Raw genomic sequence first — 18,919 nt, 5'->3', positions numbered from 1 at the left:
AAAATTCATGGAAGATACATTCTCCTTTGCTTCCCTATGTAATTCAGAAACATCCAGTGGTCCTGTCCAGAGTATTGAGCCCAATGCATGTGATGACCCACAACTTGGGCCTAACCTGCACGATGACTCCACTTTTGAAGAGAGGGGGTCCTCCTTGAACCAAGATGAACAAGACGCACACAATTTTGCTATAGCCGATGATGACTGCACTTTTGTTGCCTTGCCCTTGCGCGACATGACGCCCAACCCTCCTTCCTTCTCTAACGGCAACGCATCCTCCTCCACGGTCAATCCAGAACCTTCTGAAGTTTTATTGGGCAGAGGGCATCGACTGAGACAACCCTTTGTACGTCTTCATGAGTATATCACCAACACCGTCTATGTTGCTAGCCCATCGATCTGCTACCCTCCCCAATCGCATCTCTCAGGTACGTCCTATCCACTCAGTAATTATGTATCGTGTGCACATTTCTCTGCTACCCACTGTGCCTTCCTTGTGGCATTGGGCGATGAACAGGAGCCCAGACACTTTAATGAGGCAGTTCGCAATGTTCGTTGGAGAGGAGCCATGGTTGATGAAATTAAAGCCTTTCAAGAGAATGGCATCTGGGATATCACCACCCTGCCTCCTGGTAAAAAAGTCCTTGGGTGCAAGTGGATTTACCGTATTAAATATCACTCGGATGGGAGTGTTGAACGGTTCAAAGCATGTTTGGTCATCTTGGAAAATCATCAAGTTGAAGGGATGGACTTCAATGAGACTTTTGCACCAGTGGTGAAAATGGTTACTATTCGCACTGTACTCGCTGTCGCTGCTGCTAAAGATTGGGAACTTCACCAGATGGATGTCCACAATGCTTTTTTACATGGTGACCTTAAGGAGGAGGTTTACATGAAGTTACCGCCTGAATTTCTTGTACAAAACAACGATATGGTGTGCAAGATCCGTAAATCTCTCTACGGATTACGCCAAGCTCCCCGTTGCCCTTCTCCAATACGATTTTTAGCAGTCCTCTGCAGATCATTCACTGTTTGTTCTTCAACAGGCTCAGGCTCAGCTTGTGGTGCTCGTATATGTTGATGATCTCATCATAGCTGGTAATAATTCTTCAGTCATTCATCAGTTCAAAAAGTACCTTAATCATGGCTTTCACATGAAAGATCTGGGAAAGCTCAAATATTTCCTAGGAGTGGAAGTTGCTCGATCTCCTACGGAAATCTTCCTTAACCAACGGAAATAAATTTTAGATATTATTATGGAAACTGGGTTGCTTGGTTCACAACCGTCCTCCACTCCTCTAGAAGAAAGTCATCGCCTTGCTTTGGCGGATGGGCCGCTACTTCTTGATCCTAGTAGCTAGCGCCGCTTAATTGGGTGCCTCATTTATTTGTGTTTCACTCGCCCCGAGCTGTCTTACAGTGTGCATGTTTTGTCCCAGTTCATGCAGTAGCCCAAAGAAGAGCATTGGTAAGCAGCCCTGCGCATGGTTCATTATCTCAAAGGACAACCCGGTCAAGGAATTCTCTTACGACGAGGTAGCAATCTTACCTTAACAGGCTGGTGCGACTCTGATTGGGCAAGCTGCCCCCTTACTTGACGGTCACTCACAGGATGGCTTATCCTCCTTGGCAACTCTCCAGTGTCTTGAAAAATGAAGAAACAACAAACAGTGTCACGGTCATCTGCCGAGGCAGAGTACCGCTCTATGGCCAACATTACGTGTGAACTCAAATGGTTGAAGCAACTCCTTTCTGATATTCGAATCTCACATGGTCAGCCCATTCGTCTCTTTTGTGATAGTCAAGCTGCACTCCATATTGCCAAGAATCCTGTCTTTCATGAACGAACCAAGCATATTGAAGTTGACTGCCACCTAGTTCGGGACGCCGTTGCTCAAAAGATCATCCTTCCCTCCTATGTTCCCACGTGCACTCAGTTGGCAGACATATTTACCAAAGCCCTTGGGTTGAAACAGTTTACTTTCCTTCTTGACAAGTTGCGCATTCAAAACTTGCATGCTCCAACTTGAGGGGGAGTAATGAGAGACAATCCAATCTAGAAATATTCTAATTGATATTAGCAATATTCTAGATTGATACTGTTAGTGATTTACTAGGATAGAATTGCTATTTATATATATAGAAATATCTGTACTGCTGATTTTAGGAGATTGTTGCTGTAATTTAGGCATTGAAGTTGTTTTGTATAGCCTATATATATATTTGGACTTTTGTGATCAATAAAAACAGATTTGACCATACAATTTCAGCACAAACTCTAGGTTTTTGCATGAAGGTTCCATTACATATCACATAGCCCTTGGAAAGAAGAAGGGCTCAGCGAAATGAATAAGATACTGTGGGGCAGGTGTAATGGAACTTGGAATGACACCTGTATCTAAAAACATGAGAATATGACAGAGTGAGTTTTGCAAAGAGCCTGGAATGACACATGTATCTTAGTGAGCAAACATTATATCTATAACCCACACGAGACAATACAAATTTTACCTTGAAAGTTATATTTCTTTTCAAAGATGAGAAATTCATATTAATTAATTTTGCAAACAAATAGATAATAGTTAAGCAGATGAACTGAAATAGGAGTTCTCATTCCAAAAATCAAATTAAATCAAATATTACACATTAGGGCAGCTCCACCTTTAAGGATAGCCTTTTCCTCTAGTGTGTCCGTACGGTATAACAGATTCAATATGTAGCCTATATATTGGGCTATCAACGCCTCTACTAGTTGAGGTTTGAGTTAGATGCACCTAAGTTAATGTCATAATTGCCGTTAACTACGGTTTTCTAGTCAGAGTCTCTCAAACCAATCCAAACCAAATCACTTATAACAAATCTCTAATACTTATAACATTTTACTAACTTTCATAATAAATCAAATATATATAAAAATGCATACTAAAATTTAATTAAAATTTAATAAAGTCAAGTAATAAAAACATATATGCTTTATAAAATATATAAATATCGTCTCGTGTGTATTTTTATAAATATTTTAGGCTTTTTATTCATATGAATATTTTTTATTTTTTCTTGCTAAAAGCTTTTAAGAAAAATTAAAACAAAATAGAAAGATAATTAAATTTTTAAATATATAACATCAATTTAAAAGAAAATAAAAAGGTATAATAATATATTTTTTGTACTATTAAAACTTATCATTCATATAAAAATTTGAGTTTAATAAATAATAATTTTAATTGATAAAATAATATTAAAACTACTATTTGATATGATATGATATTTATAAAAATTTTAATGTTTATAGAGTTTTTTACTTTTAAAAATATCAAGGGTTTAAATTTATGGAGTTTTGAAAGTCCAAACAATAAGAGAATATCGTAACATCCACCTTCTTGGTTCTTTTGTTTTGATTCTGATTTGTCTTCATAAGTATTGGACCGATGTTTTGTTTTGAGCCTTGTGAGGTATTTTTCTGATTTTCCATAATATGGGCCAAGAGATCAAATATTGGGCCTCACACTAACATACACATTAAACTACACTTGGACTAACCACCGACCAAAAAAAAAAAACTACACTTGGACTAACCAACTTCAGTTGGTCGAGTCGTCAGCTCACTCGTCTACTTAAATAAGTGTTGGAGATTCGAATTTCACCTTGTGCATGCAGCAACCCATTGACTGGAGTTTAGATCCGTGATGGATTAATCCTTGACCTGTTGGGTTGGGGGATTCCGTGGATAACAAAAAAACACACTTGGACTTTAAACCTAATATAATAAATGTTTTTAATCCGGCCTGAAATTCAATAGCGAAAATGTCAGAAAAAAATTGTCTAATACTCTTTGACTTCATATGAGTATCCTTACAGTTATGCAGAGTAACTCGAATTTGTAAAGCTGATTCTACAGCTGAACTTATCCAGTATCGACAAAGGGAACTTTTCATAGTGGATCAAAGTAAAGGTATATTCTAACTCCTTAGTCCTTACTGCTGTTAGTGCTGTCAATGTGTCATGTCATTCCTTACATCCATGATTTACATTCTCATATAGTTTTCCTGTGCAGACAAAGAGAACTTCTGTAGTCAAGGATGTATAATCATTGAACTAGTAAGCACCCGCATTGCATCATTTCTTTCTTGTATCTTTTTCCAAGTAACTTTTGCTGCTGACAACTTGTACACTCAAGTCTTATACAACATTGAGTTTTTTCTCTTGTTCTGTTGATAAGATGATAAAATCTACCATGGGGCAAGTGTATGGTATAGCCTTGAAGGATGCAGCTCATATGGGAAACTCAATATAGGAACCTGATATCATGATCAGTTGGTCACTGAGATCCCCATTTGTTCTGAGTTTGAATTACAAATGTTCTTCACCCACTATTTGTGCTCTATGCTTTCCTTTCCTTTTAGAAGTTCATATGTCAGAATGTCAGTGAGTAATGTGTGATTAAGTGTAAGATGGAAAGATGTTGTCATACTCGAGATGTTCTTGTGACACAAACATCACTAGACACTATTTATTGCTTATTTCTCTCAAAATAAGGCAAGTAATGTTTTTTGGTTTCTAAAAGTGGTTTAGATTCTATTTATTAATTGCTGCATATTCAGTGTTGTATACAACCATGTTTCTCTTTGTTCTCTTTTATGCACTTGATCACTAGTAGGAAGTAGTAAAGATTTTTTTTTTTTTGGCTTAAAATGATTATACTTGATCACCTGAATGTGTGGCAAAAATTTGCCATTTTTTTGGGTATAATTATATTATATTTTAATTTTTCTGACTTTTAAACAATAGTTTCTTAGTTTAATAAATGGTATGAAAATATCTTATTTACTTGATGAAGATTAAAGTGTTGAAGTCATTCTTTCTTTTACTTTGTTAAGTGTGAAGTCAACTTTTTTGGAGAGAAAAGATAACAATAGCAATCTACACTTGTTTAAAGTTCCATAGCTTTTGTTCTAGCTTAGCCTTCTTGTCATGGTGTTTGTTCTCCACTGTTAAAAAAGGGTTAAGTTTAATAAAAAGTAACTGTTGTGATAAATTAGCAAGTAGCAACCAAATAATCTGAAGATTGAGGAAATTGAAAGAATGAAGAGTGAAAGTTTTTCTAATGATAAAAGAAATGCATATACATTTTGCTGTCAATTTACTGGTATCAAATAACATAAATTGCAGCAAACCATTAACTGTCTCAACTTATTACTAACACAGGTATATCTCTTTTCTCTAACATCAAGTTTAGTATAAACTTCAAGCAATTAAACTTGCGTTCACTGTTTTAAAAAAAAAAAAAATGGGAGATGAATAAATGGCATCATTATTGGTGGGTAAAAGTAATTGCAGACAGAAGCATTGGTGCTATTATGTATTAATCTTTTACTTTTCTGTTTATATGGAGAAAACACTCTCTTAATAATGCATAAGCATGTCTATTATGTAACCTGCATCTTTTCTCAAAGACTTTTAGTACACAATACTAAAGTAGATAATGGAATCAAGATATATAGTTTAGCGATTTTGAGATTATGTGTTTGAGAGAACACAGGCTGATAGTAATATGAAGTTGTGTAAGTTGATATGAATTGTTGTCATACAAAAGTATAAACTCATGAAATATAAGAAAATGTAAACTACTCCTAAGAGATCATATAAGATACTGTCTTATTTTCAGGTACAATTAGGATAATATAAAACATTTTCATATATTCTAAAGACTTTGTTTTTTATTTTAATCTTCTATTTTTTCATATATTTTGAAGATTGTTGGTTTAGACACACAATAAGCTAATCTAAACCAAGGCAGGCAACAACAAAATTCTGTGCAGAAAGAGTGCAACATTGTAAATAAATTGTTTTTGTGTTTTATCTCTATACATATAATTAACAAAATAGAAATGGAATGTCTTATTTAAAAAAGAGATTTATGTTGAAACTATAATTAAAAAGGGAGCATATGCATGTGACATGAATTAACACTATATTTTGTCTAGTAAAATGAGAATAGTGATTTTTAAAAAAAAAATTGCATTGTACTATTTTTTAATGGTATAAAAGATAAATATTTTTTCACTTCATTGTTTATTATTTTTTATACCAAAAGGAAAATCACTCATGTAAGACAGAACATTATGTATATAACAGTTGTTTTTGGTATATAGAACTGTGAATGGTAGGTGAGAAGTAAATAAATGTAGAAGTGGATATTGATATTGATGATACTTAGCATTGATAAACATAAACATTTTGTACTTAAAGAGCTGTTGTAGGGAGCATTAAAAAAAATGGACAAGATCAGAAGGAATCCATCATCGTATTGCAGAGCATAATATTAAAATATCCTCTAAGAAACCATCTAACAGCTTTTGAGGAAGAAAGCATCCCAAGGAAAAACCCTCTTAAAATAAAATTGTTTCTTTGGAGTAGGTGAAGTCAAGCTCTTATATTAAACAAATCATCAGTGGCATCTTTTGTCCAACTAGTGGGTATTTCCATGAATAATTTTAGTACCACTTGCCTTGAAGACCAATCATCTTTAAGTTAATATCAGCAGAGCATAATATACTTCACCTGCTGCATCCATTTCATTACTCTTCTTGAGATTAACTGAGTTTATTTCAAACTACATCCATTTCCTTTTCCCTTCCTCATTTTCCTCTGATATCACTTGATCTTGAGAAACATGGCTGCAGCACTTGTAGGTGGAGCTGTTCTGTCTTCCATTTTTAATGTTGTTTTTGACAGGATGTCGTCACCTGAAGTTGCCAAGTGGATCAAAGGGAAGAAGCTTACCCAGAATCTGCTTGAAAGGTTGAAGACCAGTCTTTATGCTGTTCAAGCCTTTCTCAATGATGCTGAGCAGAAGCAGATCAAGGAGAAAGCTGTCAAGGCCTGGCTCGATAGTCTCAAAGATACTATGTATGTTGCTGACGACTTGCTGGATGAAGTCTTCACCAAAGCTGCCACTAAGAAGCATCCAGGTACTTTCATCTCTCGTTATCTCAATTTGCAAGATAGGAAGATAGCAAACAGGATCGAAGAAATAATTGAGGATAGAGTCTATTGTGAAGCAAAAAGAGACTCTTGGTCTTAGAGAGATTCCTAAGGAGAACATGTCATGGAGGATCACAACATCTCTCGTTGGAAGTTCTAATATATATGGCAGGGAAGCAGACAAGGAGGCCATAGTGAAGTTGTTGTTGGATCATGATGACACTGGTGATGGTGATATATCTGTGATTCCCATTGTGGGCATGGGCGGAATAGGAAAGACTACTTTGGCCCAATTGATTTACAATGACGATAAAATGAAGGGGAATTTTGATTTTCGAGGTTGGGTTTGTGTGTCCGAAGAGTTTGATGTCACTAAGGTCACCAAGACTATAATTGAGGCAATAACAAAGAGTCCTTGTAACTTGAATGATTTGAATTTACTTCAACACGAATTAAAAGAAAAATTGTCAACGCAGAAATTCTTTGTTGTCTTTGATGACGCATGGAATGAGGATTATGAAGATTGGAATAGGCTTCTAAAACCTTTTCAGAATGGGGTTAAGGGGAGTAAAATTCTCATAACCACTAGAAGTAAAAAGGTGGCTTCTGCGGCGCAAACGGTTTCACCTCATGAACTAAGTTTATTGTCGGATGAAGATTGTTGGCTAGTATTTTCAAAACATGCACGCCTTTCCACTGACTCTATGGAAAATCCAACTCTGAGAAAAGTCGGCAAAGATATTGTAAAGAAGTGTGATGGATTGCCCTTGGCAGCTCAAGCCCTCGGAGGCTTATTGCGTGAAAATTCTGATGTTGAGTATTGGAATCATATATTGAAGAGTGAGATTTGGAAATTCTCCAATGACAAGATAAAAGTTATTCCGGCTTTAAGAATAAGTTATTACTATCTTCCTTCATGTCTCAAAGATTGTTTTGTTTATTGTTCGTTGTATCCAAAAGATTATGAATTTGATAAAGATGAGCTCATCTTGTTATGGATGGCTCAGAATTTTTTACAACCAGCAGGGAGAAACACTTTAGAAGAAGTTGGTGATGAATATTTCGATGAATTAGTTGCGAGATCATTTTTGCAACCTCATAGTACTGAGAAAAATAAATTTGTGATGCATGATCTCGTACATGATTTGGCAATGATGTTTGCTGGAGAATTTTATTTTAGAGCGGAGGAGCTTCAGAATGCATGTGAGGTTGATATTAAAACTCGTCATTTGTCCCATAATGCTAACGGCAATTATCCAATCTCAAAACTGTTGGGAGTTTGTGACAGAATAAAACATCCAAGGACATTTCTTGAAATCAATCTGAACTGGCGGATTCCATTCAACATGGAAAACGCACCTTGCATCTTGTTGTCACAGTTGAAGTACCTGAGAGCCTTGTCGTTCAATAGGTTTCCTCTTGAGTCAGTGCCTGATTCAATAGGTGAGTTGATTCATTTGCGTTACTTGGATCTGTCCGTGACCTACATTGTTACATTGCCGGAGTCATTGGGTAACCTGTACAACTTGCAGACCTTGAAGTTGTATTGGTGTAGATATCTGAAAATGCTACCTGTTGGCATGAAAAAGCTTGTAAATTTGCGCCATCTTGATATTAGAGAAACTGGTTTGCATGAGATGCCGAAAGGCATGAGCAAGTTGAAAAATTTGCAGTTTTTAAGCGACTATGTTGTTGGGAAACGTAGAGAGAACAAGATCACAGAATTGGGAGCACTTTCAAATCTACACCAATCTATTTCTATTTCCAAGTTGGAGAATGTGGTGAACAGCAGTGAAGCTTCGATGGCAAGAATGTTTAATAAGGATGGCATTAGGTATTTGAAGTTGAGTTGGTCGCCAGATGAAGATGAGAATGAAGTTGATTCCCAAATAGAAAGTGATATACTGGACGAGTTACAACCTCATTGTAATTTGAAAGAACTAAAAATCGGGGGTTATAGGGGTACAATCTTTCCAGATTGGTTGGGACATTCTTCCCACCATAACATCACCAAAATAAAACTCGGTGATTGTAGGAATTGTGGTATGCTTCCTTCACTTGGACAAATGCCCTCCTTGAAGCACCTTACCATTTTTAAATTTCAAAGTCTGGGGACTGTGAGTGATGAGTTTTACTCTTACCAGGACAGTGAAGCTTGTTTGGAGACACCATTTCCAATGCTTGAGACTATCTTTTGAGTCAATGCCTTGCTGGAAGGAGTGGCGTTCAATGGTGTTGAATGCATTTCCTCGACTTAGGGAGCTTATCATAATGGAGTGTCCGATGTTGAGAGGAGATTTGCCAAATCAACTTCCATCTTTGGAATCATTTAAGATTGACTATCGCAATGAGCTGAGTTGTTGTGTTCCAAGGGCTCCTGCGATTACCACTCTTTCAATTACAGGAAAGCATCTAGTGGGGTCTGTGGTGGAGGCCATTACCAACAGGCAACTGAGTTGCCTCACTTCTTTATGCATCTCACATTGTTCCTCCCACATATGGTTTCCTGTGAGTGCTATTCCCCCATCACTACAAGACTTGACGATATTGGATTGCAGAGAATTCCAAATGGATGGCCAACACAACTCACTGCAGAAACTATGGATACGTGAGAGCTTTGATTCAGTTGCATCCTTCTCCTTGTTGGATTCCTTTCCAAACCTCGTGACTGTTGAAATCGAGGAATGTGAAAAGATGGAGTCAATTGTGGTGTCACGCTCTCTTTCATCTCTGCGTTTTCTAATTATCAAGAATTGTGGGAGTATGAAATCCGTGTCAACGATATGGATGGCAGCCCCTCAGCTAGAGAGTCTCTCATTAGTGGGTTGCCCAGAGATCGATTTGCCTGCTCCAGGGGTTCCGCACAGTAGCCTCAGATATCTTGGAATCAGCTACTGCGAGAAACTAGTGATCAGTGCAGCATTCATGAATTCGCAATTTCACAGGCTTATTGGTCTTTGGATTCACGGTGAATGTGAGAGTGTGAAGTGTCTCCCAAAGGAAGGTTGGTTGCCTGCCTCGCTTGAGTCTCTCACACTGGAGAGCATGAAAAGTGTGGAAACGTTGGAATGCAAGGGACTTGCCCACCTCACCTCCCTCCAGAAACTAAGTATTTATAAATGTCTCAAGTTGGAGAATATGGAGGGTGAAAAGCTGCCTGCCTCTCTAAAACAACTCAACATCAATGGTAGCCCTTTGCTGGGTAAACGGTGCGAGATGAAGGACCCACAGGTTTGGCCCAAAATCTCCCACATCCCCGCCATTCAAGTTGATCTCACATGGATTTGGTAATCTAACAACTTCAACAGGTAACTGTTTCTCTCTCTCCCAATGTTATTCTGCATTTCACCAAATACATTTGTTTTTTGCACTAACATTTATACTCTCTCACAATGTTATTCTTACTCTACATTCTTGTTAATGTCTTGTATCATTCCTTACCAACACAGTTAACATTTTGTACACTCTCATACAGCTTATCCATGGAGCCACAACATAAAAGTCTGCAGTTAAAGTTTTGCTTTTGTTGCATCAAGACTATTCACTCATTGCAGTACTCTTACATGCTTTGATACTTGCTTCAGACCCTTAGGCATGGGAGTTGGGACATGATGAAATTAGGTTCTTCTTCCAACCTTGTTTTAATATTCCTTTTGAATACTCAGAAAGAATGCTGTATCTTACAGTGCTTCATATGTTGCATAATGCATACCATCAACTATGCAGCAAAGTATCGTATATTATTTTGATTTAATATTTGTTCTCTTTTCTTTCGTTTTATTGTTGATGGATTCCTCAATAAGAGAATGACGTTAGTGGTAACTGAAAAAACTTAGAATCTTATATGATTTGCTCTAAATTCTTTTATATTTTGTTGAAGTGTGCAATTTCTTTGAGCCTTTTTTACCAAAAGAAAGTTCATGCAAGATAATTGATTTATCTAAACAAAATTTACCACAGTTTATGGTTGTAAAATGAATTGTGCTTTTGTTTTCTGATACCTCATTGCTGTTAGTGCTGTTAATGCATTGCACCATTCCTTACATGCACGGTTTCTATTCTCATACAGTTTTCGTTTGGAGCTAGAGAGTACTTCTTGTGTCAAGGGCTTGTTGTTGCCAGATGTAAGGGTGGTATTTTCGGTGGTGTTATGAACTAGTAAACACCTGGATTGCATTACTTCTTTCATGTATCTTCTTTTTTTTTTTCCCCAACTTTTGCTGCTGACAACTTATACATTGAAGTTTATTACAACACTGACTGCTTTTTCTTTTGTTCTGTTGATAAGATGATGAAATCTACTGTGGGGACAGTGTACAGTATACCCTTGAAGGATACAGCTCATATGGGAAATAATTCCATATTCTCTTATCCAAAGGCAGAACTGAGATTGAGGCTGCTGATAAGCAAAGAAGGGAGTGCTCTGATATAGGCATCACAATTGGTGCAACAATTTGAAGTTCTGTATGAGGTTCAAGATCCTTGAGAATGCCAAATGGACACTATCAAGGAGAATAGAAGTCGCACGGCGACTGTTTCTAAAGAAGTGGCTAGGAATCAGTAAAGAAACCTGATATCAAGGTCATTGAGATCTCCATTTGATCTGAGTTTGAATTACAAATATTGTTCACTCACTGTTTGTGGTGTATGCTTTCCTTTCCTTTAAGTACTTCATAGTTCTTATGTTAGTAAGTAATGTGTGATTAGTTGTAACATGGAAAGGGATAACTTAGTTGTACTTGAAGAAGAGAGTATTCAATAAATAGTAGATGTTTTTGGCCCCAGTCCTACTCCCTGATGGCAATGCCCGAAGGGGGATAGAGGCTGGTCCCTAACCAGGCACTTGATGGCTATGCCGGAGAGTCCTTGGTTGGGGGGTTATTTTTGGAAAATGGAAAGATGTTTATGGTTAACAAGAAGTCAAGAATGAAGAATTACTTCTTCCAGTGGCTTAATTGCAGTTTATTTGGCACTGTTCTTTGTTTTATTTTATGCACTGGAAATAAGTAAGATTGCCTACTTTTCCTCAAAATTATTATACTTGATCAACTGAATGTGTGGTGAGACACAAAAAAGAGAAAAAAAACTGAATGTGTGGCGAAAACTTGCAAATCTTTTTTGGGTGATGATTATAATAAATTCTCTTATTCTAAAATTAAAAAACCATTTAGTTTCTAAATTTAAAAAGAATGGTTAGAAAAGATCTTGTTTACATGATGAAGTTAAGGGTGCTGAAAACTACACATAAAAACAAAAGGAAGAGTTAAGAGAATGAAGTGGGAAAATCTTATTAAAGATAAAATATTAAGGGTATCATTTCAATGGTTTTATAAATTTCGATACAAGAGATTTTGTTAAGTGCTCTAAAAGTATTTGAATATGTCAAAAAGGTATATCATTTTTCTTTTATAGTAAATATTTAGTAAATGATACTTTGTGCTAATTTTGACCTGATATTTTTCCCATTCACATAACTATTTCTGAAGTTATGGAAGGATGATTCAGATTAACTGAGGCACCTTTGGAAATCTTATGAATACAGTTGATACATACTGTTTCAAAGAAAATTGTGATCAAAATGTAAAAAATTAAGACACTGCCATGTGCTATCAAGTATGGTGGCTGATTGCATGTTTTAAACTCTGCCTCTATTGGTCTTCATTTCTTGCTTTGCTATTTGATTTTGTATTCTCTCTTGCTTAAATGCATAATGTTTATGTTAAAGCTCCTTCTTTTCTGCCAATTCGCATGGAAGGTCTGGAATAGTGGGTTAGTGAGTACCACTAATAACAGAGTTTAAAACTTTTTTTCATGTGCTTCTATAATTTGTAAACCACCTAATCTTCTTTAATGGCCTCATTTTATTCTCTTGCTAATTAGGATCCTTAAAATATCAAAATATGTACTATATCAGTGTTTCTTTTTTTTTCAGGGAATTGGAAGAGAAGAATGAAGCAAAGAAGCAGTTTGTAGCAGATCAAATCAGATGCATGTTAGAAAAGAAATTATACTGTTTCCAGGTCTTAGATCATCCATTGATTTTACGGAGGTATGAGTTATGTCATTTTCCCTCATATTGCATAACACTTATACTGTAACTTCTTCAATCACTGTAAGAAAACAACAACAAAGTCTTAGCCAACTAGCCTTATTTCTATTATGCTTCTCTAATTACCTCCTATCAAATTTATAGTTGCATCTTTGCTCATGTTCATTTTAGACTTTTAGTACACAACATGAGAAAGAGATAACAGAAACAGGAATAATTATGCATTTTCTTTTTTGGCAAGAAAGAAGAAAAAGGAGAAAACAAAGGCTAACAGTAGTATGCACTTCTGTAAATTGATAAGGAATATGTAATATAAAGATATAAAACCAGAACAATCTCCTTTTACAACGAAGTTAAACTCATGAAATGTAAGAAAATGTAAAGATAAGATATTGTCTCTCTTACAAAAAAAATAATAAAAGTTATTGTGCCTTATTTTTATATATGATTAGGATAACATGAAACATTTTCACATATTCTAAACAACTTTTTTTTTCTATTATTTTCCCATGAAATTTTAGAAAAACCAAAACAGTGGAAATAAAAGTAGAAAATGGAAATACACGATTGGAATTTGGCTTTTCTTTTGCTTGGATTTTCCAACATCTTGAATGTGTTTCTCAAGCAAGGTTGGAGAAGAAGTCACCAGTTATGGATACCATGCTGCTTAGGTTGCTTGGTTGGTATAGAACACTTGCACTAAGATTAAGTTGGTCATAATTATTGGTGGGTGAAGTTGTTAAAAATTTTTGTTACTTGTTTTGGAAATGCTTGGACATAGTGCTGAAAAATATGGGAAAATTTCAAGTAAACAGCCTCTTAAAGTCTTAATAAAATTTTACAGTGATTAATTAAATATGTGCAATTAGTCGGCTACAGTGAAATAAAACCATAACAGAACAAAGAAAGCCACAAACGAAATATCTACTTAATAATTGAAGCAAATATCACCCTATTGGCGTATGTAGTGGACCATACACTTTATGAAAGCACTCAACCATGTCACTGCTTTGGAGGAAGAAAGCAAGAAGCATTATGTGAACTTGTCTGGAAGACCGATAACCATTTCAAGTTAATTTACTTTTGCTACAAAAAATATTATCACTGGACAATATACTTCACTTGCTGCATCTATTTCCTTACTATTTTTGAGATTAACCTAGTTTACTGCAAACTACATCCATTTCCTTTTACCTTTCTCATTTTCCTCTGATCTTATCACTTGATCTTGAGAAACATGGCTGCAGCACTTGTGGGTGGAGCTGTTCTGTCTTCCATTTTTAATGTTGTTTTTGACAGGATGTCCTCACCTGAAGTTGCCAATTGGATCAAAGGGAAGAAGCTTACCCAGAAGCTGCTTGAAAGGTTGAAGACTACTCTTTATGCTGTTCAAGCCTTTCTCATCGATGCTGAGCAGAAGCAGATCAAGGAGAGAGCTGTCAAGGACTGGCTCGATAGTCTCAAAGATGCTATGTATGTTGCTGATGACTTGCTGGATGAAGTCTTCACCAAAGCTGCCACTCAGAAGGATCCAGGTACCTTCTTCTCTCGTTTTCTCAATTTGCAAGATAGGGAGATAGCAAACAGGATGGAAGAAATAATTGAGAGGATAGAGTCTATTGTGAAGCAAAAAGGGACACTTGGTCTTAGAGAGATTCCTAAGGAGAACATGTCATGGAGGATCACAACATCTCTGGTTGAAAGATCTAGTATATATGGCAGGGAAGAAGACAAGGAGGCCATAGTGAAATTGTTGTTGGATGATGATGACACTGGTGATGGTGATATATCTGTGATTCCCATTGTGGGCATGGGCGGAATAGGAAAGACTACTTTGGCCCAATTGGTTTACAATGACGAAAAAGTGAAGGAGAATTTTGATTTTCGAGGTTGGGTTTGTGTGTCTGAAGAGTTTGATGTTATTAAGGTCACCAAGACTATAATTGAGGCAATAACTTCGACTTCTTGTAACTTGAAAGATTTGAATTTACTTCAACATGATTTAAAGGAAAGATTGTCAAGACAAAAATTCTTTGTTGTCTTGGATGACGCATGGAATGAGGATTATGAAGATTGGAGTAGGCTTCTAAAACCATTTCAGAATGGGGCGAAGGGGAGTAAAATTCTCATAACCACTAGAAGTAAAAAAGTGGCTTCTGTGGTGCAAACTATTTCACCTTATGAACTAAGTTTACTGTCGGATGAAGATTGTTGGTTAGTGTTTTCAAAACACGCACGCCTTTCCACTGACTCTATGGAAAATCCAACTCTGAAAAAAGTCGGCAAAGATATTGTAAAGAAGTGTGATGGATTGCCCTTGGCAGCTCAAGCCCTCGGAGGCTTATTGCGTGGAAATTTTGATGTTGAGTATTGGAATCATATATTGAAGAGTGAGGTATGGAAATTCTCCAATGACAAGATAAAAGTTGTTCCGGCTTTAAGAATCAGTTATTACTATCTTCCTTCATGTCTGAAAGAGTGCTTTGTTTATTGCTAGTTGTATCCAAAGGATTATGAATTTGATAAACATGAGCTCATCTTGTTGTGGATGGCTGAGAATTTTTTACAACCAGCTGGGAGAAACACTTTAGAAGAAGTTGGTGAAGAATATTTCGATGAATTAGTTGCGCGATCATTTTTGCAACCTCATAGTACTGAGAAAAATAAATTTGTGATGCATGATCTCGTACATGATTTGGCAATAATGTTTGCTGGAGAATTCTATTTTAGAGCAGAAGAGCTTCAGAATGCAGCTGAGGTTGATATTAAAACTCGTCATTTGTCCCATAATGCTAAAGGCAATTATCCAATCTCAAAACTGTTGGGAGTTTGTGACAGAATAAAACATACAAGGACATTTCTTGCAATCAATTTGAACGAGTGGATCCCATTTAACATGGAAAACGCACCTTATATCTTGCTGTCGCATTTGAAGTACCTGAGAGCCTTGTCGTTCAATAGCTTTCCTCTTGAGTCAGTACCTGATTCAATTGGTGAGTTGATTCATTTGCGTTACTTGGATCTATCCGAGACCCACATTGTGACATTGCCGGAGTCATTGGGTAACCTCTACAATTTGCAGACCTTGAAGTTGTATAGGTGTACAAATCTGAAATTGCTACCTGTTGGCATGAAAGACCTTGTCAATTTGCGCCATCTTGATATTAGAGGGACTTGGTCATTGCAAGAGATGCCAAAAGGCATGAGCAAGTTGAAAAATTTGCAGTTTTTAAGCGACTATGTTGTTGGGAAGCGTGAAGAGAACAAGATCACAGAATTGGGAGCACTAGCGGATCTACACAGATCAATTTCCATTGGCAAATTGGAGAATGTGGTGAACAGCAGTGAAGCTTTGGAGGCAAGAATGTCCGATAAGGATGGCATTGATTCTATAACGTTAAGTTGGTCTTCGAATGAAGAGGAGAATACAGTTGATTCCGAAATGGAAAGAGATATACTTGACAAGTTACGACCTCACACTAATTTGAAAGGGTTATTTATCTATGGTTACAGGGGTACAACATTTCCAGATTGGTTGGGACATTCTTCCTACCGCAACATCACCACAATAACACTGTATGGTTGCAGGAATTGTTGTATGCTTCCTTCACTTGGACAATTGCCCTCTTTGAAGCACCTTGAAATTGGATTTTTTGGAAGTCTGGGGATTGTGGGTGCTGAGTTTTACTTTTACGAGAACGATGAATCTTGTGTGGAGACACCACCATTTCAAAAGCTTGAAACTCTTTTCTTTGAGTCAATGCCTTGCTGGAAGGAGTGGCGTTCAATGGTGTTGAATGCATTTCCTCGACTTAGGGAGCTTACGATAAGGAAGTGTCCGTCGTTGAGAGGAGATTTGCCCAATCATCTACCATCTTTGCAATCACTTCAGATTGAGAAGTGCGATGAGGTGAGTTGTTGTGTTCCAAGGGCTCCTGCGATTAACAGTCTTTCAATTTCAGGAAAGCATCTAGTGGGGTCCGTGGTGGAGGCCATTACCAACACGCAACTCACTTGCCTCACTTCTTTATGCATCTCAGATTGTTCCTCCCACATATGGTTTCCTGTGAGTGCTATTCCCCCATCACTACGAGTCTTGATGATTCAGGGTTGCAGAGAATTAGAATTCCAAATGGATGGCCAACACCACTCACTTCAGAAACTATACATAGGTAGCAGCTGTGATTCAGTTGCATCCTTCTCCTTGTTGGATGCATTTCCAAATGTCAAGAATGTTGATATCAAGTACTGTGGAAACATGGAGTGTATTGTGGTGTCACGCCCTCTTTCATCTCTCCGTTATTTATGTATCACGCATTGTGGAAGTTTAAAATCTGTGTCAACGCTATGGATGGCAGCACCTCAGCTTGAGCAACTCTCATTAGTAGCTTGCCCAGAGATTGATTTGTCTGATACAGGGCATCCACACCGTAGCCCGAGATATCTTTGCATCAGCTACAGCGAGAAACTGGTGACCTCTGTAGCATTCATGAATTCTCAATTTCATGGGATTACTAGTCTTTCCATTGAAGGTGGATACAACGAGAGTGTGAGTGTGAAGTGCCTCCCAAAGGAAGGTTGGTTGCCTGCCTCCCTTGAGTCTCTCACACTGTTTCGCATGAAAAGTGTGGAGACGTTGGAATGCAAGGGACTTGCCCACCTCACCTCCCTCCAACATTTAAGTATTGATGAATGTCCCAAGTTGGAGAATATGGAGGGTGAAAAGCTGCCTGCCTCTCTAATACAACTCACCATCTATAAAAGCCCTTTGCTGGGCAATCGATGTCAGAAGAAGGATCCACAGGTTTGGTCCAAAATCTCCCACATCCGCGCCATTAAAGTTGATAGCAGATGGATTTGGTAATCCAACAACTTCACAGGTAACTGCTTCTCTCTCACACAGCATTATTCTGTTTTTCCCCAAATACATTTATTTTTTGCACTAAGATTAATACTCTGCATATAAAGTGACTCACTAGTTTTTCATTCTTCTTCTGCATTACAGTACAGTTAATGCTTTATACATTCTCATACAGCATATCCATGGAGCCAACAAGTAAGCACCCGCATTGCCTCCCTTCTTTCTCCTATATCTTTTCCAATTTTTTCTGCTGAATGCTGATATTACGATACTGCAGCTTTTTCTCTTGTTCTGTTGATAAGATGATAAAATTTACCATGGGGAAGTGTACGGTATAATGGGAAGTTCAAGGTCATTGAGAATGCCAAATGGAAACTCTCCTGGAGACTGGAGAATGGGAGTCTTACTGCAACTGCTTCCAAGGAAGTGGTTAGAATGCCATAAAGAAACCTGATTTCATGGTCACCAAGATTTCCGTTTGATCTTCTGAGTTTGAATTACAAATGTTCTTCACTCACTGATTCTGGTGTATAATTTGTGCTCTATGCTTTCCTTTGACTAATACATGTGTCAGTAAGTAATGTGTGATTAAGTGTAAGATGGAAAGGGCTAACTTAGTTGTACTTGATGAACAGAATATTCAGTAATAGATGTTTTTGTCCACAGTCCTATTCCTTGATGGCAATGCCGAAGGGGAATAGAGGCTGGCCCTTGACCAAGGCCTTGATGGCTATGCCGGAGAGTCCTTGGTTGAGGGGTTACTTTGCTGGAAAAAAACATAAGATGGAAAAATGTTGTATATTTTCAACTTAAGTTGTTCTTGTATATGGTTAACAAGAATGAGCAATCACTTCTTATGGTGGTTTAATTGCAGCATATTTTGCCATGTTCTCTGTTCTCTTTTATGCACTGGAACACTAGTAGGAAATAACTGTGGGATAGTTTGGTCCACAAGGCACCACCATGATGCTTCATTGTACATATAAGTGAACATGATGAGACTTGATTATATCATGAAAATCAAC

The 18,919-nt window shown here is 37.1% G+C and overlaps 4 protein-coding genes across 4 annotated transcripts in view; all 4 read left to right on the top strand.

The window, feature by feature from the left end:
• Positions 1-11,066, top strand: part of LOC112757247 (putative disease resistance RPP13-like protein 1) — a 49,174-nt gene extending 38,108 nt beyond the window's left edge. The window contains exon 3 of the transcript XR_011874741.1: positions 11,054-11,066. The gene's annotated coding sequence lies outside the window, so the exon portion shown is untranslated. The remainder of the gene's footprint in view (positions 1-11,053) is intronic.
• On the top strand, positions 6,182-11,949 carry LOC112757238 (putative disease resistance RPP13-like protein 1). The gene is made up of 3 exons (XM_072221990.1): positions 6,182-10,292; positions 10,460-10,605; positions 11,273-11,949. The coding sequence occupies exon 1, from the start codon at positions 7,104-7,106 to the stop codon at positions 9,180-9,182; it is 2,079 nt and encodes a 692-aa protein (XP_072078091.1). The 5' UTR covers positions 6,182-7,103; the 3' UTR covers positions 9,183-10,292; positions 10,460-10,605; positions 11,273-11,949.
• A 2,149-nt stretch (positions 11,950-14,098) lies between these two features.
• LOC112757201 (putative disease resistance RPP13-like protein 1) lies at positions 14,099-18,780 on the top strand. The gene is made up of 3 exons (XM_029293554.2): positions 14,099-17,913; positions 18,039-18,089; positions 18,172-18,780. The coding sequence occupies exon 1, from the start codon at positions 15,582-15,584 to the stop codon at positions 17,895-17,897; it is 2,316 nt and encodes a 771-aa protein (XP_029149387.1). The 5' UTR covers positions 14,099-15,581; the 3' UTR covers positions 17,898-17,913; positions 18,039-18,089; positions 18,172-18,780.
• Positions 14,271-15,530, top strand: LOC114925445 (putative disease resistance RPP13-like protein 1). The gene has a single exon (XM_029293557.2). The coding sequence runs from the start codon at positions 14,271-14,273 to the stop codon at positions 15,528-15,530; it is 1,260 nt and encodes a 419-aa protein (XP_029149390.2).
• Positions 18,781-18,919: the final 139 nt, after the last annotated feature.

The sequence above is a fragment of the Arachis hypogaea genome, chromosome 2 (assembly GCF_003086295.3).
Source record: "Arachis hypogaea cultivar Tifrunner chromosome 2, arahy.Tifrunner.gnm2.J5K5, whole genome shotgun sequence".
Taxonomy (NCBI): Eukaryota; Viridiplantae; Streptophyta; class Magnoliopsida; order Fabales; family Fabaceae; genus Arachis; species Arachis hypogaea.
Note: the sequence above shows the minus strand (reverse complement) of the source record. Positions and strands in the feature narration are given on the sequence as shown.

Coding starts and splice junctions, on each gene's coding strand:
- LOC112757201 (XM_029293554.2), top strand. CDS start 15,582: ATGGCTGAGAATTTTTTACAACCAGCTGGGAGAAACACTTTAGAAGAA.
- LOC114925445 (XM_029293557.2), top strand. CDS start 14,271: ATGGCTGCAGCACTTGTGGGTGGAGCTGTTCTGTCTTCCATTTTTAAT.
- LOC112757238 (XM_072221990.1), top strand. CDS start 7,104: ATGTCATGGAGGATCACAACATCTCTCGTTGGAAGTTCTAATATATAT.